The 22,151-nt window shown below is 40.5% G+C and overlaps 1 protein-coding gene across 1 annotated transcript in view; it reads left to right on the top strand.

The window, feature by feature from the left end:
• Dbp80 (putative ATP-dependent RNA helicase Dbp80) overlaps positions 1-21,003 on the top strand; it is a 66,214-nt gene extending 45,211 nt beyond the window's left edge. The window contains exons 8-10 of the mRNA XM_070091505.1: positions 11,603-11,712; positions 19,047-19,224; positions 19,391-21,003. Of these exons, the coding sequence (XP_069947606.1) occupies positions 11,603-11,712; positions 19,047-19,224; positions 19,391-19,455 (353 nt within the window). The 3' untranslated portion in view covers positions 19,456-21,003. The remainder of the gene's footprint in view (positions 1-11,602; positions 11,713-19,046; positions 19,225-19,390) is intronic.
• The last annotated feature ends 1,148 nt before the right edge of the window (positions 21,004-22,151 follow it).

The raw sequence follows: 22,151 nt of genomic DNA, 5'->3' as shown, positions 1-22,151 counted from the left end.
TCTTCTATGTGCGGGTTATTTGTGTATAGCAAGACGCACCTGAAATCTTGCATGTGTATGAGACAGAAAAAAAAGACAAAAAGACACCAGCAATCCTACCATCGTGTAAAACAATTACAGGCTTCCATTTTACACTCACTTGGCAGGACGGTAGTACCTCCCTGGGCGGTTGCTGTCTACCAACCTACTACCTAGGTCTAAGACTACATCTTTGTACAAATTTCCTGTTGTTTTTACCCTCTTGGAAGAGGAAAATGGAAGTAGTATAAAAAGTTCATTGTAAAGGGGTTAGTGATGCATCTCAGCATCAAGCAGTCTCCAAAACTACATATTTCGTCTAATGAACAGAGAAAATTTTACTTTAGTGCTAGGAATGTCTACATTGTTTATTCTGGACCCTATTTTGAAATTGGTATCTTTTGAAATTTGTGTGAAATTGGCCAAATTACCAATTTATAACCAGTTTATTGGGTTGTTGAAATAGGTAAATGGGAGGTTTCTTGTACTCAGTCGACAAAATAGAAGGAATACTAGCGAAATAGCTGTGAGTTTGGTAGACTGGAACAATGGAATGGGCCAAAAATAGGGCATGAAGTTGGTGAAATTCGCAGATATGTAAATATTGCCATTGGGTAAAGTGTATCCTAACCTAACCACTCTGCAATCTGGCAAAATCACTAATCCAGTATCCTACAGGTCACAGTGATGCCGGATTGGTGATGGCCAACCTGTATTATGAGATTACAGATTTCTGTTACTCTTCAATACATACATGAATTCTCTGTATAACTTTTATGATCTCTGCATGAGGGGCTAATAATGCCATGTTTAATGACATTTTAGCTTAACTGAAACCAGAGTCAGCAGGGGATAGCATGTCTCCACCTCCTCTCAACATATTACTGCTACATTGATAATCTAATTATCAATTAGCAGGTATAGGTCAGCAATAGAAATAATTAGAAGTAAGGGTGGGAACCCTGTCATATGTGGTATTTTGCCAAGGAGGGGAGTTGGAAATGAATGGTTGTCCAGGGCAATTGGTGTCAATTGCTGGCTGGACAAATACTGTAAGGAAAATGCAGTAACATTCATTGACAACTGGGACCTCTTCTATGGCAGAAATGACATGTATGCTAGGGATGGGGTTCACTTATCTAGGTTTGGGGTGGGAGCACTGGCAACTGCAGTGGAGGGAGCAGTTATGACTTTAAACTAGGAATAGTTAGTGGTTTGGTTTTTGGCAGGAAAACAGTGAAGTCCCAGTGTAGTAATATTACGAGTTCTAGGGGAACTAGTAATAATAAGAACGAGATAGATATTGAAAAGCCAGGGACCTTGGGTGATAAGGACAGTAATAGGTTTAGTAGAAAAATAGAAATGAGCAGGAAGGGTAAAGAGAAAGGAGAGTCTTTCAATGTTTATTATGCTAATTGCCATAGTGCTAGGAATAAGATGGACGAGTTGAGATTAGTTGCTAGTGTAGGTAACATTGATTATTTGCCTTAACTGAGACGTGGTTTAATTCAAAAAGTCGGGACATGCCTGCGGACTGTCATATTCAGGGTTTTAAATTGTTCCATGAAGATAGAAGTATGGGGCGGGGGTGGGGTGGCATTGTATGTCCGAGATCGCTTGAACTGTTGCATAAAAAGCGAATTATTAAGTCTGAAGTAACACATACAGAGTCTGTTTGGATAGAATTTTCAGAGGGGCATGAAAAACTGATTTTAGGAGTGATATACCGTCCCCAAACTTAGATAGGGACCAAGGGAAACTACTATGGGGAGGAAATTGTTAAGGCCACAAGGAACACGATAATGTAGTAATTCTAGGAGACTTTAACTTTAGTCATGTTGATTGGAATTTCTTGACTGGGAATTTAGAATCATCGACTTCTTAGAAGTATTTCAGGATTGTTTTTTGAAGCAGTTTGTGCCAGAACCTACAAGGGAAATAACCTGCTTGACTTAGTTATGGCAAACAATGAATCCCTTGTTAATAATTTAGAAATTTCAGAGGAACTGGGTGCTAGCGACCACAAATCAATTACATTTAGCATTGAATGGAAGTACGATAGTAGCGATAACTCAGTAACATTCCCAGATTTTCGCTTAGCAGATTACGATGGGCTTAGAGAACACTTATCATCTGTTGACTGGGAGTAACGAAGAGAGCTATCAATATGACAGTTTTCTGAACACTATACATGCTGCTCAAAGAACGTTTATCCCATATAAAGAAATTAGATCAAATAGAAATGACCCAAAATGGATGAATAATAGGCTCAAATATCTACTAGGGCATAAGAAAGGAATTTATAGGCGTATCAAAAGAGGTGAGGTTATCTTATGAATCAGTATATTGACATTAAGAGGGACATTAAAAGGGGATAAGAAAAGCTAAAAGGGGACTATGAAATTAAAGTTGCTAGGGATTCTAAAACTAACCCAAAAAGTTTTTTCCAGGTCTATAGAACAAAAGTTAGAGATAAGATAGGTCCCCTTAAAAATAACTATGGGCACCTTACTGACAAAGAGAATGAAATGTGCTGATTTTAAATAATTATTTTCTCTCAGTTTTTACACAGGGAAGACACTAACAATATTCCAGTAATAAATTTTTACAGTGGGCTAGAAGAAGATAAATTATGTAACATCACAGTCACTAGTGAGATGGTTGTGAAGCAGATAGACCGACTGAAGCAAAATAAGTCGCCGGGTCCTGATGAGGTTTTTCAAGGGTTGGTTCTTAAGGAATGCAAAATGGAACTCTGTGAACCATTAACTAATATTTTTAATTTATCTCTTCAAACAGGTGTAGTGTCTGATATGTGGAAGATGGCTAATGTAACTCCTATTTTTAAAACAGGGACAAGTCGTTTACCATCAAATTACACCCAATAAGCCTGACCTCAATTGTAGGCAAATTACTAGAGTCAATTATAGCTGAGATTATAAGAAGCCATCTCGATAAGCATAGCTTGATTAATGATACTCAGCATGGATTCACAAGAGGCCGGTCTTGTCTAACTAATTTATTAACTTTCTTCAGTAAAGCTTTTGAGGCTGTTGACCACAATAAAGAATTTGATATTATTTACTTAGATTTTAGTAAGGCTTTTGATAGAGTTCCGCACCTTTATAGACTGTTAAAGAAAGTGGCAGCTCATGGCATTGGGGAAAAGTGCTCGTGGATCGAGTCATGGCTCACTGACAGGAAGCAGAGTGTGTCCATAAATGGGGTTAAATCCAGTGGGGATCTGTAACAAGTGGCGTTCCACAGGGATCAGTCTTGGGCCCGTTGTTGTTTATAATATATATCAATGATCTTGATGAGGGAATTACTAGTGATATGAGCAAATTCGCTTGATGACACAAAGATAGGTAGGATAATTGATTCAAAGCGTAGATGTTATGGAACTTCAGGAGGATTTAAACAAACTCTATTCTTGGTCAGAAAAATGGCAGATGCAGTTCAATGTAGATAAATGCAGGTTCTGAAGCTCGGGAGTGCCCATAACCCTAGTACTTATAAGTTAAATGATGTAGAACTTAGCCATACAGATTACGAAAAGGACTTGGGGGTTATGGTGAGCAGCAACCTTAAACCAAGACAGCAATGCCTAAGCATACGTAATAAGGCAAATAGATTACTGGGATTTATATCAAGAAGTGTAAGCAACAGAAGTCCAGAGGTCATACTGCAGCTTTATACATCATTAGTAAGGCCTCACCTAGATTATGCAGCTCAGTTCTGGTCTCCGTATTACAAAATGGACATAAATTCGTTAGAAAACATTCAGCGTAGGATGACTAAATTAATACATAGCATTAGAAATCTTCCTTATGAAGAAAGATTGAAGACTCTTAAGTTACATTCACTTGTTAGACGAAGAATGAGGGGAGACCTGATCGAAGTGTATAAGTGGAAGACAGGTATTAATAAAGGGGATATTAATAAGGTCTTGAGGATGTCTCTCCAAGAGAGAACCGCATGTAATGGATTTAAATTAGATAAGTTTAGATTTAGAAAGGACATAGGAAAGTATTGGTTTGGAAATAGGGTAGTTGATGAGTGGAACAGTCTACCTATTTGGGTTATTGAGGCTGGGACTTTGGGTAGTTTCAAATCTAGGTTGGATAAGTACATGAGTGGGAGGGGTTGGATTTGAGTGGGACTTTCACATCAGAGCTTATTTCTTGGGTGGCATTGAAAATTGGGTTGGGCAAATGTTTTGTTAGTGGGATGAATTGTAAAGGACCTGCCTAGTATGGGCCAACAGGCCTCCTGCAGTGTTCCTCCTTTCTTATGTTCTTATGTTCTAACTGGGTGCAGCAGCTGTCAAGACATTTTCCCGTGCATCTTTTCCTATTTTATTAGTTAAATAAACACTGCTGTGTCTAGCAAGGTGTGTGGAATCTCATGAATATGTAGTGTATTTGGCCACTCAACAGATGTCTTTGCAGAACCTCTGCAAAAATTAATACTCTACCTTCACTGCAATGTTCTCATGTAAACAGTCACTCTTTATCAATCACCAACATGTTTAACAATTGTAGAATACACCTAGATTAGACACATCATAGTTATGGCATGATAATGTAGAATTACAGTGTAATCATGATAATGCTAGGAGGACTCTGGCACTTACAGAGCAGCCACAGTTTTTACTGTGTATTTTACAGATCAATTAAAATAGCAATGTTTTTCTGAAACCCCTTTTATTTATACTTTATAAGAGAGAGAAAATAAACATCCATATCAAAGAATATGAGCAATAATTACATGAAATTACATCAGTATATAACTCGCCATCAAAATAATGACCTCATTAATGTAATGATATACAGGATAATGATGATGATAATATGGTCAAATTAAGAACTAAAATGGAAAGGGTGGACATACAGGAAGACCATAACAGATTCATTCTGCTCTCAAATGAGAGGCTCAGGGTAACTGAGAAGTTGCAATGATACTAGTCTTCTCTTGTTATGGTTGGAAACAAAAGTATCAACGATACTTTCAGCATTCAAACTCATAGCTAAGAGTAAGGTGATGAGGGTATCAAATGAGTTAGGTAAGGAAAAATTGAATGTCAAATTGGAGGGAGGCAGTATGGAAGAAGTGAACATGTTCAGACATTTGGGAGTGGACATGTAAGTGGATGGGTATGTGTAAGACAAGGTAAACCATAGAATTGATGAAGGGAAAATGGTGAGTGGAGCATTGAGGTATCCATGGAGGCAAAGAAGAGACTGTATGAGAGTATAGCAGTACTAACACTTACATGGGTTGTGAATGTTGCAGCAAGAAGGAAGTTAGAGGCAGTGGAGATGTGTCTAAGGGCACTGTGTGGCGTAAATATTATGCCAAGAATTCGTAGTTTGGAAATTAAAAGGAGGTGTGGAGTTACTAAAAGTATTATTCAGAGGGCTGAGGAGTTGTTGAGGTGGCTTGGTCATTTAGAGAGGATGGAGCAAAATAGGATGAGTTGGAGGGTATGTAAATCTGTAGACCAAAGGTGAGATAGGGGGTTCATCCAAGGAAAGGAAGGAAGGAGGGCAGAAGTAAAGGAGGTTTGGTGTGCCAGGGGCTTTGACATCCAGCAAGCATGTGAGTGGAGACGAATGGTTTTTCACAAGCTGTTGGAGTGTGAGCAGGGTAATGTTTAGTGAAGCACTTCAGGAAAACTGGTTAGCTGGACTTGAGTTCTGTAGGTGGGAAGTACAATGCCTGCACTCTGAAGGAGAGGGTTAGGATATTTGCTGTTTAGAGTGACATCTAAACTGTCCTGTCTGCACACCTCGGGCAAGACAGTGACAGTGTGAATGATGGTGAAGTATACTTTTTCGGGTCACCCTGCCTCGGTGGGAGACAGCCAGTGTGTTAAAAAAAACTGCAATATCACGTGTTCTTTTAAAACTACTGCTGTTTCTCAAGTAAGTTTTGTAGAGATTATCAAGTATCTGTACTGTAGATTTATTAATTATGTTGTGTTGTCAGGTGGAGGGGTGTTGTTGGTAAGGCATTGAAGTGGGTGTTTGTGGGAGCCAAGGAAAGAAATTCTTGTTCATGAAATGTTCATCCATCTGTCTCCACACACCCACACTCACACAAACATATACTCATATACCCAACTCTCACACCAACACACTTACCCCCCCCCTCTCTCACTCACACCCACCCACCCTATCTCTCACCTACATATACTCAGAACTCTCTTTCATATCCACCCACTCCTCACTCCCACTACCCAAACACCCACTCTTCCTTTCTGAAAGCCACCCTCTCATGTCAGCTCACACTCCATCTTTCATACCCACTCACCCTCATACTAACACCCAATACAGTACAGTACTGTATTATAGTACTACTTCAGGATACCATACCTACATTCTTAGTGTCTGTTTGTCTTCTGCATTAGTGGACTAAGTCCTGTAGTTCAGAAGACAGCTGAACAATCATGAAAACTTAATTTCACAAGATGGAAGTTGCAGACAATCAGCAGCATCACACTCCCCATTTTCCCTCCTAATGCATTAATGAGAGGGTTCATTGTACCTTACTCCCATTCAGAGAAATTATCTTCACTTACATGAATTTTCATTTTTGCCATCATTTAGAAAATTTTGTTGCCACAAACTCATCATGGTTCTGCATGTTTATCCATTATGTGTTGTGTGATTTACTTCGTCTTTTGTAGAATCATTTATTTGCACCTTTACCTCAAAATGCCTGAATACATTCAGTAGATGGGACTGATGGGCATATAAGGCGGTATCTGTCTGGGACTTAGATCTTACAACCTCAGCTGATATTGAATTAGTCAGTTTATCCAGTGTTAATAATAATAATAATAATTTGGGATTTTGTTATTCTTGAGTGCCTGTTCTTTAAGAAATTCACAAGTGCTCACATCACTTAACCAAGAATATAACACACTGATAAAGAAGAAATACTAGTTTATATTCAAGACTACAATATGATAATCAGGATCTAAAGCTTTAGAGAAGATGTGCTTTCAACTGAGACTTAAATGCAAGAATAGATTCCCGACTACACACACACACACACACATATGAGTATTTTAGCTAATATCTTGGAGTGTGAGCAGGGTAATATTTAGTGAAGGGATTCAGGGAAACCGGTTATTTTCATATAGTCGGACTTGAGTCCGACACACACACACACACACACACACACACACACACACACACACACACACACACACACACACACACACACACCAGCAAACACACGCAAACACACACACGTAAGGACACGTGCACATGCACACACACATGCACACACATGCACACACACAAACACACACAAATGCAGATGGAATAACAAATAAGTATTAGGAGTGGCACAAAAGAATCAAGGAGACATCCCCAGACATAATAGCACTCACAGAAACAAAACTCGCCAGAATAATAACAGATTCAATCTTTTCATCCTGATATCAAATCCTCAGGAAAGACAGAGGGAGGAGAGGGGGAGGAGGAGTTGCACTGCTCATTAAAAACCAGTGGGGTTTTGAGAAAATGGAAGGAATGGATGGCACGGGCAAAAGCGACTACTTAGTTGGAACAATCTAGTCTGAGGGACATAAGGTGATAATTGCAGTAATGTACAACCCACCACAGAACTGCAGGAGGCCAAGAGAAGAATACGATGAGAGCAACAGAGCAATGGTCGACACACTAGTCGAGGTGGCCAGGAGAGCACACATGGGGGGAGCAAAGTTACTAGTTATGGGTGATTTCAATCACAAGGAGATTGACTGGGAAAACCTGGAGCCCCATGGGGGTCCCAAAACATGGAGAGCCAAGATGATGGATGTGGTACTGGAAAACCTCATGCATCAACATGTTAGAGACACTACCAGAGAGAGAGGAGAGGATGAACCAGCAAGACTGGACCTTGTATTCACCTTGAGTAGTTCGGACATCGAGGGTATCATCTATGAAAGGCCCCTGGGAGCTAGTGATCACGTGGTTCTGTGCTTCGGCTACATAGTTGAGCTCCAAGTGGAGAGAGTAGCAGGAATAGGTTGGGAAAAACCAAACTACAAAAGGGGTAACTACTCAGGCATGAGGAACTTCCTGCAAGACATTCAGTGGGAGAGAGAACTGACAGGAAAACCAGTACAAGAAATGGACTATGTGGCAACAAAATGCAAGGAGGCAGAGGAGAGGTTTGTTCCCAAGGGAAACAGAAATAATGGGAAGAACAGAACGAGTCCTTGGTTCACCCAAAGGTGTAGGGAGGCAAAAACTAGGTGTACTAGAGAATGGAAAAGATACAGAAGACAGAGAACTCAGGAAAATAAAGAGATTAGCCGAAGAGCCAGAAACGAATATGCACAGATCAGAAGGGAGGCTCAGCGACAATATGAAAATGACATAGCATCGAAAGTCAAGTCTGACCCGAAGCTGTTGTACAGCCACATCAGGAGGAAAATAACAGTCAAGGACCAGGTAATCAGACTGAGGAAGGGTGATGGGGAGTTCACAAGAAACGACCAAGAGGTATGTCAGGAGCTCAACACGAGACTTAAAGAAGTATTTACAGTGGAAACTAGTAGGACTCCAGGAAATCAGAACAGGGGGGTACACCAGCAAGTGCTGGATGAGGTACATATAACCAAGGAGGAGGTGAAGAAGCTGCTATGCGAACTTGACACCTCAAAGGCGGTGGGACCAGAAAACATCTCTCTGTGGGTCCTTAAAGAGGGAGCAGAGGTACTGTGTGTGCCATTAACAAAGATCTTCAAAACATCAATTGAAACTGGGCAACTCCCTGAGGTATGGAAGATGGCAAATGTAGTCCCAATTTTTAAAAAGGGAGATAGACATGAGGCACTAAACTACAGACCTGTATCACTAACGTGTATAGTATGAAAGGTCATGGAGAAGATCATCAGGAGGAGAGTGGTGGAGCACCTGGAAAGAAACAAGTGTATAATTGACAACCAGCACGGTTTCAGGGAAGGAAAATCTTGTGTCACAAACCTACTAGAGTTTTATGACAAGGTGACAGAAGTAAGACGAGAGAGAGGGGTGGATCAACTGCATTTTTTTGGACTGCAAGAAGGCCTTCGACACAGTTCCTCACAAGAGATTACTGCAAAAGCTAGAGGATCAGGCACACATAACAGGAAAGGCACTGCAATGGATCAGAGAATACCTGACAGGGAGGCAACAACGAGTCATGGTACGTGACGAGGTGTCAGAGTGGGCGCCTGTGACAAGCGGGGTTCCACAGGGGTCAGTCCTAGGACCTGTGCTGTTCTTGGTATATGTGAACGACATAATGGAAGGGATAGACTCGGAAGTGTCCTTGTTTGCAGATGATGTGAAGTTAATGAGAAAAATCAAATCGGATGAGGATCAGGCAGGACTACAAAGAGACCTGGACAGGCTACAGCAACTGGCTCCTTGAGTTTAACCCTGCCAAATGCAAAGTCATGAAGATTGGGGAAGGGCAAAGAAGACCGCAGACACATTATAGTTTAGATGGCCAAAGACTGCAAACCTCACTCAAGGAAAAAGATCTGGGGGTGAGTATAACACCGAGCATATCTCCTGAGGTGCACATCAATCAGATAACTGCTGCAGCATACGGGCGCCTGGCAAACCTACAGATAGCGTTCTGATACCTCAGTAAGGATTCGTTCAAGACTCTGTATACCATTTACGTCAGGCCCATACTGGAGTATGCAGCACCAGTTTGGAATCCACACCTAGTCAAGCATGTCAAGAAATTAGAGAAAGTGCAAAGGTTTGTAACAAGACTAGTCCCAGAGCTACGGGGATTGTCCTACGAAGAAAGGTTGAGGGAAATCGGCCTGACGACACTGGAGGACAGGAGGGTCAGGGGAGACATGATAACAACATATAAAATACTGCGCAGAATAGACAAGGTGGACAAAGACGGGATGTTCCAGAGAAGGGACACGACACAATAGGTCACAATTGGAAGTTGAAGACTCAGATGAATCAAAGGGATGTTAGGAAGTATTTCTTCAGTCATAGAGTAGTCAGGCTGTGGAATAGCCTAGAAAGTGACGTAGTGGAGGCGGGAACCATACATAGTTTTAAGGCAAGGTATGATAAAGCTCATGGGGCAGGGAGAGAGAGGACCTAGTAGCAATCAGCGAAGAGGCGGGGCCAGGAGCTGTGACTCGACCCCTGCAACCACAAATAGGTGAGTACACACTCCTGAAGCGCACATCAACCAAATAACTGCTGCAGCATATAGGCGCCTAGCAAACCTCAGAACAGCATTCCGACATCTCAATAAGGAATCGTTCAGGACCCTGTACACCGTGTACGTTAGGCCCATATTGGAGTATGCGGCACCAGTTTGGAACCCACACCTAGCCAAGCACGTAAAGAAACTAGAGAAAGTACAAAGGTTTGCAACAGGACTAGTCCCAGAGCTAAGAGGTATGTCGTGCGAGGAGAGGTTAAGGGAAATAAGTCTGACGACACTGGAGGACAGGAGAGATAGGGGGGACATGATAACGACATACAAAATACTGAGAGGAATTGACAAGGTGGACAAAGACAGGGTGTTCCAGAGATGGGACACAGCAACAAGGGGTCACAATTGGATGTTGAAGACTCAGACGAGCCACAGGGATGTTAGGAAGTATTTCTTCAGCCACAGAGTAGTCAGGAAGTGGAATAGTTTGGGAAGCGATGTAGTGGAGTCAGGATCCATACATAGCTTTAAGCAGAGGTATAATAAAGCTCAAGGTTCAGGGAGGGTGACCTAGTAGCGACCAGTGAAGAGGCGGGGCCATGAGCTTGGACTCGACCCCTGCAACCTCAATTAGGTGAGCACGCACACACACCCACACACACACACACACACACACACACACACACACACACACAGCGATGTAGTGGAGGCAGGATCCATACATAGCTTTAAGCAGAGGTATGATAAAGCTCACGGCTCAGGGAGAGTGACCTAGTAGCGATCAGTGAAGAGGCGGGGCCAGGAGCTCGGACTCGACCCCCGCAACCTCAACTAGGTGAGTACAACTAGGTGAATACATACATACACACACACACACACACACACACACACACACACACACACACACACACACACACACACACACACACACACACACACACACACACACACACACACACACATACATACATATATATATTCACACTCACTGGCAATCTATTGAATAATCCAGGAGCTACATAAGGAAAGGCTCTTCCAGGGACTAACTTCTCCCCAACAGCATGAGACTCAATCAGTCTAAAAGGATTCATGGCAATTTGCAGAAATATTCCTTATCCCAATTCTATCAGCAAGATACTTTGGTTCATTAAACTAAATTGTTGTGAATGTTAATAAGTAGAATTTAAATTCAGTTACTGCCCTGATATGGGATGAGTGCATTTCATACAAATAGGGACTGGTGGGAATCCACAGTTGGGAGCGAAAGTATCAGTCATCTTAAATGTTAGAATGGGACAGTCCTACTTAAGCTTCTTTATACATAGTTACAATGTTTTTTATTCTTATTTTGAGTTGTACTTGATTGGTCTTTTTATTTTTTCAGGTGACCTGACACCAGATGAGCGAGTGCGAATATTGATCCGCTTCCGCGAGGGCACTGAAAGGGTGCTCATATGCACCAATGTCCTTGCCCGAGGGATTGATGTTGACACAGTAAGTCCAGTAATATTTGTCTTGATCATCTGTTATATCAAATGTTGAGTACAAACTTTGTATTTATTAATAGGTCAAGAGATTAGTATAAACACTATCTTAGTATCTGAGGGTACCTAACTTACATTTCATATTGTAACTCTTCTTCTTTCAACAAACCGGCCATATCCCACCAAGGCAGGGTGGCCCAAAAAGAAAAACAAAAGTTTCTTTTTTTAACTTTAGTAATGTATACAGGAGAAGGGGTTACTAGCCCCTTGCTCCTGGCATTTTAGAAGCCTCTTAAAACACACATGGCTTACGGAGGAAGAATTCTGTTCCACTTTCCCATGATGATAAGAGGAAATAAACAAGAATAAGAACTAGTAAGAAATAGAAGAAAACCCAGAAGGGTGTGTACTCACCTATTTGTGGTTGCAGGGGTCGAGTCACAGCTCCTGGCCCCGCCTCTTCGCTGATTGCTACTAGGTCCTCTCTCTCCCTGCCCCATGAGCTCTATCATACCTCACCTTAAAACTATGTATGGTTCCCGCCTCCACTACGTCACTTTCTAGGCTATTCCACGGCCTGACTACTCTATGACTGAAGAAATACTTCCTAACATCCCTTTGATTCATCTGAGTCTTCAACTTCCAATTGTGACCTCTTGTGTCTGTGTCCCTTCTCTGGAACATCCCGTCTTTGTCCACCTTGTCTATTCCGTGCAGTATTTTATATGTCGTTATCATGTCTCCCCTGACCCTCCTGTCCTCCAGTGTCGTCAGGCCGATTTCCCTCAACCTTTCTTCGTAGGACAATCCCCGTAGCTCTGGGACTAGTCTTGTTGCAAACCTTTGCACTTTCTCTAATTTCTTGACGTGCTTGACTAGGTGTGGATTCCAAACTGGTGCTGCATACTCCAGTATGGGCCTGACGTAAATGGTATACAGAGTCTTAAACGAATCCTTACTGAGGTATCGGAACGCTATCTGTAGGTTTGCCAGGCGCCCGTATGCTGCAGCAGTTATCTGATTGATGTGCGCCTCAGGAGATATGCTCGGTGTTATGCTCACCCCCAGATCTTTTTCCTTGAGTGAGGTTTGCAGTCTTTGGCCATCTAAGCTATATTGTGTCTGCGGTCTTCTTTGCCCTTCCCCAATCTTCATGACTTTGCATTTGGCAGGGTTAAATTCAAGGAGCCAGTTGCTGGACCAGGCTTGTAGCCTGTCCAGGTCTCTTTGTAGTCCTGCCTGATCCTCATCCGATTTGATTCTTCTCATTAACTTCGCATCATCTGCAAACAAGGACACTTCTGAGTCTATCCCTTCCGTTATGTCGTTCACATATACCAAGAACAGCACAGGTCCTAGGACTGACCCCTGTAGAACCCCGCTTGTCACAGGCGCCCACTCTGACACCTCGTCGCGTACCATGACTCGTTGTTGCCTCCCTGTCAGGTATTCTCTGATCCATTGCAGTGCCTTTCCTCTAATGTGTGCCTGATCCTCTAGCTTTTGCAGTAGCCTCTTGTGAGGAACTGTGTCGAAGGCCTTCTTGCAGTCCAAAAATATGCAGTCGATCCACCCCTCTCTCTTGTCTTACTTCTGTCACCTTGTCATAAAACTCTAGTAGGTTTGTGACAGGATTTTCCTTCCCTGAAACCGTGCTGGTTGTCAATTATACACTTGTTTCTTTCCAGGTGCCCCACCACTCTCCTCCTGATGATCTTCTCCATGACCTTGCATACTATACGCGTTAGTGATACAGGTCTGTAGTTTAGTGCCTCATGTCTGTCTCCCTTTTTAAAAATTGGGACTACATTTGCCATTTTCCATACCTCAGGGAGTTGCCCAGTTTCAAATGATGTGTTGAAGATCTTTGTTAATGGCTCACATAATATCTCTGCTCCCTCTTTAAGGACCCATGGAGAGATGTTGTCTGGTCCCACCGCCTTTGAGGTGTCAAGTTCGCATAGCAGCTTCTTCACCTCCTCCTTGGTTATATGTACCTCATCCAGCACTTGCTGGTGTGCCCCCCTGTTCTGATTTCCTGGAGTCCTACTGCTTTCCACTGTAAATACCTCTTTAAATCTTGTGTTGAGCTCCTGACATACCTCCCGGTCGTTTCTTGTGAATTCCCCATCACCCTTCCTCAGTCTGATTACCTGGTCCTTGACTGTTGTTTTCCTCCTGATGTGGCTGTACAACAGCTTCGGGTCAGTCTTTACTTTTGATGCTATGTCATTTTCATATTGTCTCTGAGCCTCCCTTCTTATCTGTGCATATTCGTTTCTGGCTCTTCGGCTGATTTCTTTATTTTCCTGAGTTCTCTGTCTTCTGTACCTTTTCCATTCTCTAGTACACCTAGTTTTTGCCTCCCTACACCTTTGGGTGAACCAAGGACTCGTTCTGTTCTTCCCATTATTTCTGTTTCCCTTGGGAACAAACCTCTCCTCTGCCTCCTTGCATTTTGTTGCTACATAGTCCATCATTTCTTGTACTGGTTTTCCTGTCAATTCTCTCTCCCACTGAATGTCTTGAAGGAAGTTCCTCATGCCTGAGTAGTTCCCCCTTTTGTAGTTTGGTTTTTCCCAGCCTATTCCTGCTACTCTCTCAACTTGGAGCTCAACTATGTAGTCGAAGCACAGAACCACATGATCACTAGCTCCCAGGGGCCTTTCATAGATGATACCCTCGATGTCCGAACTACTCATGGTGAATACAATGTCCAGCCTTGCTGGTTCATCCTCTCCTCTCTCTCTGGTAGTGTCTCTAACATGTTGATGCATGAGGTTTTCCAGTACCACATCCATCATCTTGGCTCTCCATGTTTTGGGACCCCCATGGGGCTCCAGGTTTTCCCAGTCAATCTCCTTGTGATTGAAATCACCCATAATTAGTAACTTTGCTCCCCCCATGTGTGCTCTCCTGGCCAACTCGGCTAGTGTGTCGATCATTGCTCTGTTGCTCTCATCGTATTCTTCTCTTGGCCTCCTGCAGTTCTGTGGTGGGTTGTACATTACTGCAATTATCACCTTATGTCCCTCAGACTGGATTGTTCCTACTAAGTAGTCCCTTTCGCCCATGCCATCCATTCCTTCCATTTTCTCAAAATCCCACTGGTTTTTAATGACCAGTGCAACTCCTCCTCCCCCTCTCCTCCCTCTGTCTTTCCTGAGGATTTGGTATCCGGATGGAAAGATTGTATATATATATGTTTGTACATACATGTGTAGTATGACCTAATGTAAGTAGAAGTAGCAAGACGTACCTGAAATCTCGCATGTTTATGAGACAAAAAAAAAAGACACCAGCAATCCTACCATGTAAAACAATTACAGGCATCTGTTTTAAACTCACTTGGTAGGATGATAGTACCTTCCTAGGCAGTTGATGTCTACCAGCTTACTACCCAGGATATTGTAAATGTGATGTATGATATGAATAGTATTCCTGTGATGCATTACATTTCATGCTAAACACCCACAGGGAGAGGTGAATGATAGCTCTAGGCCCCTGTGATTGTTTTTCATCTTGTGTTGCTTGTTTGCAATTATTGCATTACATATCGTATATAGGGTGGATGAGATGAATAGCATTAATTTTTGTCTTGCACATATTAGGCTCTGTCTTTCTCTTTCCAGGCTTGTTCTCTCTTAATTCACTTTTTTTATCACTTTCCATTTTAGTTTTATTAAACCTACCATTTATTTTTTCCATGTGACATTCGTTTTTCTTTCATATATTTTTTTTACCTGTTATTTATCTTCTTTGTTTCTGTTGCCTACCTCTCTTTTTTTCTTAACACGACGGCCGTTTCTCACCGAGGCAGGGTGACCCAAAAAGAAAGAAAAACCCAAATAGAAAGGAAACATTTTCATTATCATTCAATACTTTCACCATCACTCATACATAATCACTATATTTGCAGAGGCTCCCAGATATGACAGTTTAGATAGTCACTCCAAACTGCCAATATCCCACACCCCTCCTTTAAAGTGCAGGCATTGTACATCCCATTTCTAGGACTCAAATCTGGCTAACTGGTTTTCCTGAATCCCTTCACAAAATATTTCCTTGCTCACACTCCAACAGCTCATCAGGTTCCAAAAACCATTCGTGTCCATTTACTCCTGTCTAACATGCTCACGAATGCTTGCTGGAAGTCCAAGCCCCTCATCCACAAAACCTCCTTTACCCCCTCCCTTCAGCCTTTTTGAGGACAACCCCTACCCAGCCTTCCTTTCCGTACAGATTTATATGCTCTCTAAGTCATTCTACTTTGTTCCATTCTCTCTAAATGACCGCACTACCTCAACAACCCCTCTTCAGCCCTCTGACTAATACTTTTAGTAACTCCACACCTAATTTCCACACTACAAATTCTCTGCATAATATTGACACCACACATTGCCCTTAGACAAGACATCTCAACTGCCTCCAGCCACCTCCTCGCTACTGCATTTACATCCCAAGCTTCACACCTATATAAGAGTGTTGGTACCACTATACTCTCGTACATTCCCTTCTTTGCCTCCATTAACCCGTAAACGGTCCAAGCAGATCTACGTTCACATGTGTAGTGCTACAAAAGTAGATCTACGTTTTTTTACACATTTTCAAATGTAACAAAAAAAAAAAGTAGATCAAAGTTTTTTGCACATTTTCAAATGTAAAAAAACAAAAAGAAGATCTACTTTTTTACATACTTTCAAATGTTGAAAAAACGTATATATACGTTTGGACCGTTTACGGGTTAATAACGTTTTGTGTCTCAACAGATACCTCAACGCACCACTCACCTTTTTAACTTCATCAATTCTATAGTTAGACTTTTTTTTTTTTCTCTCTCTCCAACAAGTCGGCCGTCTCCTACTGAGGCAGGGTGACCCAAAGAGAAAGAAAATCCCCAAAAAGAAAATACTTTCATCATCATTCAACACTTTCACCTCACTCACACATAATCACTGTTTTTGCAGAGGTGCCCAGAATACAACAGCTTAGAAGTATATACGTATAAAAATACACAATATATCTCTCCAAACTGCCAATATCCCAAACCCCTCCTTTAGAGTGCAGGCATTGTCCTTCCCATTTCCAGGACTCAAGTCTGGTTATATAAAATAACCAGTTTCCCTGAATCCCTTCACTAAATATTACCCTGCTCACACTCCAACAGATCGTCAGGTCCCAATACCATTTGTCTCCATTCACTCCTATCTAATGCGCTCAAGCACGCTTGCTGGAAGTCCAAACCCCTTGCCCACAACACCTCCTTTACCCCCCTCCCTCCAGCCTTTTCGAGGACAACCCCTACCCCGCCTTCTTTCCCCTACAGATTTATATGCTCTCCATGTCATTCTACTTTGATCCATTCTCTCTAAATGACCAAACCACCTCAACAAACCCTCTTCAGCCCTCTGACTAATACTTTTATTAACTCCACACCTTCTCCTAATTTCCACACTCCGAATTTTCTGCATAATATTTACACCATACACTCTTAGACGGGACATCTCCACTGCCTCCAACCGCCTCCTTGCTGCAGCATTTACAACCCAAGCTTCGCATCCATATAAGAGTGTTGGTACTACTATACTTTGATTCATTCCCGTCTTTGCCTCCATAGATAACATTTTTTGCCTCCACATATACCTCAAAGCACCACTCACCTTTTTTCCTTCATCAATTCTATGATTAACCTCATCCTTCATAAATCCATCTGCTGACAAGTCAGCTCCCAAATATCTGAAAACATTCACTTCTTCCATACTCCCTCTTTCCAATGTGATATTCAATTTTTCTTTATCTAAATTGTTTGATACCCTCATCACCTTACTCTTATCTGTGCTCACTTTCAACTTTCTACGTTTACACACCCTCCCAGACTTGTCCACTAACCTTTGAAACTTTTCTTTAGAATCTCCCATAAGCACAGTATCATCAGCAAAATGTAACTATGTCAACTCACATTTTATATTTGATTCCCCATAATTTAATCCCACCTTTCTCCCCAACATCCTAACATTTACTTCTTTTACAACCCCATCTATAAATATATTAAACAACCATGATGACATTACACATCCCTGTCTAAGACCTACTTTTACTGGGAAGTAGTCTCCCTCTCTTCTACACACCCTAACCTGAGCCTCACTATCCTCATAAAAACTCTTTACAGCATTTAGTAACTTACTACCTATTCCATATACTTGCAACATCTGCCACATTGCTCTCCTGTCCACTCTATCATATGCCTTTTCTATATCCATAAATGCAATGAAAACTTCCCTACTTTTCTCTAAATACTGTTCACATATATGCTTCAATGTCAGCACTTGATCTACACATCCCCTAACCACTCTAAAGCCTCCTTGCTCATCTGTAGTCCTGCTCTCTGTCTTACCTCTAATTCTTTCAATAATAATCCTACCATACACTACCTGGTATACTCAGTAAATTTAATCCTCTATAATTTTACAATCTTTTGTCCTCCTTCCTTATATATAAAGGAACTATACATGCTCTCTTCCAATCCCTAGGTACCTTCCCCTCTTTCATACATTTATTAAACAACAAGACCATCCACTATAACAATATATCCCCCTGCTTTTAACATGTCTGTCATTATCCAGTCAGTTCCAGCTGCTTTACCCGTTCATTCTACATAATGCCTCGCACACCTCCCCCACACTCACATCCTGCTTTTCTTCACTCCTAAAAGAGGTTATACCTCCCTGGCCAGTGCATGAAATTACTGCCTCCCTTTCTTCATCGACATTTAAAGTTCCTCAAAATATTCCTGCCATCTACCCAATACCTCCATCTCCCCATCTACTAGCTCTTCTACTGTGTTTTTAACTGACAGCTCCATTTGTTCCCTAGGCTTTCTTAACCTGTTTATCTCACTCTCCAAAATTTCTTGACAGTGCTTCTCTTACTCTATCATTTGCTCTCCTTTTGCACTCTCTCACCACTGTGTTCACCTTTCTTTTATTCTCCATATACTCTGCCCGTCTTATATCACTTCTGTTTTGTAAACACCTCTCATACGCTACTTTTTTCTCTTTTATCACACCCTTTACTTCTTCATTCCACCAATCACTCCTCTTTCCTCCTGCCCCCACCCTCCTATAGCCACAAACTTTTCCCCCACATTCTAATACTGCATTTTTAAAACTATCCCATCCCTCTTCAACCCCCCCACGACCCATACTTACACTAGCCCACCTTTCCGCCAGTAGTTGCTTATCTCGCTCTAACGTCCTCCTCCCTGAGTTATTTACAGTTGGCAAAGTTGGCAGTAGATCAGTGTGGATAAAATATTTGGTTAAATGAAGTTTTTTATATTTTTAGGTCAACTTAGTGGTCAACTATGATCTCCCAGTATTACATGGGAGTTTTAGGGCAGACTGTGAGACGTACTTACATAGAATTGGTCGTACTGGTCGCTTTGGTAAGACTGGCAATGCCATTAATATTGTAGATGGCCAAGATGACCTCCGGTTACTGAGAGAAATTGAGGATCACTTCAGTAAGTAGCTGAGATTTCATGATTTTAACCCATGTTTTATAACTATAAATCGTTTGCCCTTATTTTCATGGAATTCTGTTGTCACAGATGCATCAGTAAAACTATTTATTATAATTGTTTCTAATGTGATAAAATCTCTTAAGTTTGTTTAATATTTTAATTACAGATATCAAAATTATCAAACTGGACTACAACAACATTGATGAAATTGAGAAACTTAGTGAAGACTAAAGTAACATTGTTGATAACATAGCTATTCAGTATTTTGCAAATAAGTTACTTAAGCTTTCAGTCAGTCATAATTGAATGATATAAACCACAAACTTGCATAAAATACAAAGTATTGGGCATTATTTGTCATTTTATCATATAGTGCAGCGCATTGACAGTAGATAAGCAAGCCTCGTTCAGCACAGAGAACTGAATCTGACCCTCGTGCAGCACAGAGAACTGAACCTCAACCTCGTGCAGCACACTATTACAACAGAACTTTCTCACACTCAAGGACGTGTTTTAAGATAAGAGCTTTTGGAAATGATGAATGGCGGAAAACTATTGATTTTACAGAAATCCTGGAAATTTAAAAATATATGACTATGAGCTTGTACAGTATATCACTGAATTATTACACATGGTGTTTAGAGCTTTGAAAGAGAAATGAGTAGATTCACAGGCATGAACAGCAGGTTGACTTGCAAATATATTATGACTACAGTATTGAAATGCTAACAAGTATATTTCATCACATGTGAATGAGCTTTATTGTTACTGAGCTCTCCTTCGTATACTTTCTTATGCATCAACTCTTATTTAGTTTTAAGGATTCATCAAGACACATCATTTATAATGCACATAGAAATTATTCAGTGTAGTTCCTCCATGCATTAAGTCTCACAACCCCAACCTGCACGATGTCGATCGCTGCATGTCCATGTTTTTTTCCATAAATTTCATTGTAAAATTGTTCCTCTCATGTATAATAATACATTAAGTACTTTTAGCGCTGTTGTAGAAATTACAGTGCTGTTATAGGTAACAATTAGTATTATTGAAATTAAAGAAGATTTGTATTTTTTAATACAGTAAGCATGTTAAAGCAGTTTAATGGTGATAAATGATATTTATATTTTAAGCAATCATGGCCTTCCGAAAAGGTGCAAAGATTTATTTTAAGTCTAGAAATAACGATGTTCATTAATGTTGATGAATCTGAATGTGTATTGGTTCACGTTATGACCAGTCAAGAAAAAAATGGTCAATGAGCTCTGCTTTATATTTCTGATCTGTACATCATATATATGTGAGAGATGTGCTGATTATTGTAATGTAGTACAGTACGGTATATTACTAAAACTCATTATTTGTAATGTTGATAAAATGGCAGATGGTTGCTCCTTTTTTCTGCAGTACATGTTCAGCAGAGGGGGAAAGGGTTTTGTGGAAATACAGTAGGTATTAATAAGGACTTAAGCAATAATGTATTAGGTTGATGGATAAGATAAATTAATGATAAATCAATAGCTGAGCACATTATATACTGTATATTGTATCTTTGTGATTGGGCTCTCCAGCCATGTTAATGTGCCCACTCACAGACCATTACAATGCTGACACCAGGTCTCTAAAAGTGCCCTTGGTAAGGAAACCCTCACATTATTATCTGTGCCTGAAACCATTCTTTTTTTAATTCTTCACACATCTTATTACCATGTTTTATATTATATTTCAAGGACTTCAAAAGTTTTACTGATGTGACTTAGTGTTTAATAATAATAAAAAGGAGAACCATTACCTCTACTTGATGTTAGTATATGAGAGCGGCTTTTGATCCCTCCGACTGAGGATTTGTTGTGTTTACAATGTAAGGATATGCTGAATATTGTACAATGAAGAAACAAACTGTGATAAGTATCATCAAAGTGGACATATTTCTGTTCTCTGTGAAAATCCTTTACGAAATGTCCATGGTGTATGCAGATTACCTGCCAATTTCCTTGAAAAAAAAAAAACTTTTAAAAGGATTGATAGGAAATGAACACTTTAATAAAAAATGTGATGTACATATAGTATAAATATATATCATAAAATGGAAGACTTGATACACAGTAAGGAAGAATACTTTGGGTATGTTGTCAAATTTTATGGAGAATAGAAGAATAAGGTTTTAAAGGAATTTGGCCATAATCTTGCAGTAATGTTAGTACATATTCATTACATAGTCATATTGTTAAAAGTCATTGTTGTGTAGTGTGATATGGGTCATTTTTAATTTTACACTTTTATAAAAATGAGTAAATTTTTTATTACAAATACCTCTGCTGTATCAATTCAGAAATGTCATATGAAATAATTATATTTAGACAACGTGTATCATGTAATATTTTAGATATTGAAAAAAGAAATAACTTGCAATAAGTGACATAGACTGAGGTAAAGAAATAAGTTGCAACAAGTAATATAGAGTGATAGTGCAGTTAGTGGTGTTACACAAGCAGTTGTTGTACACTCCCTGCAGCAACACACTTATGGAGGGCATTTTACCAACACTTCCACTCTTGCCATAACACACCACTACATGACTGCTCTACATTTTTTGAAAAATGTATTACACATTTTATCATGTTTCACATGGGGTAAGATATAAATGCTGCTGCTTTTACATTAATTTTATTGTTTTAGGTACTTGTGGGTAATGCACAAACCCATGAAAAGTAAGAGGAAATAAACATTGATCTGCCTTCGTTGCTCTTTCTCAACATTATAATTATGTGTTGCCCATACATTGCTTTTAAATCATTTAAAAATAGCTGGAGAAAATTAAGCTATAATTTTGGAGTGTAAAGTATATGAAGCAACATTGGCATGGTTAAGCAAACTGAAATTTCTCTTATCATGAATGTAGCACATTATAACTGCACTACTCGCAT

The sequence above is a fragment of the Cherax quadricarinatus genome, chromosome 35 (assembly GCF_038502225.1).
Source record: "Cherax quadricarinatus isolate ZL_2023a chromosome 35, ASM3850222v1, whole genome shotgun sequence".
NCBI classification, from domain to species: domain Eukaryota; kingdom Metazoa; phylum Arthropoda; class Malacostraca; order Decapoda; family Parastacidae; genus Cherax; species Cherax quadricarinatus.
The sequence above is the reverse complement of the archived record's forward strand: the minus strand, read 5'-3'. Positions and strand labels throughout refer to the sequence as shown.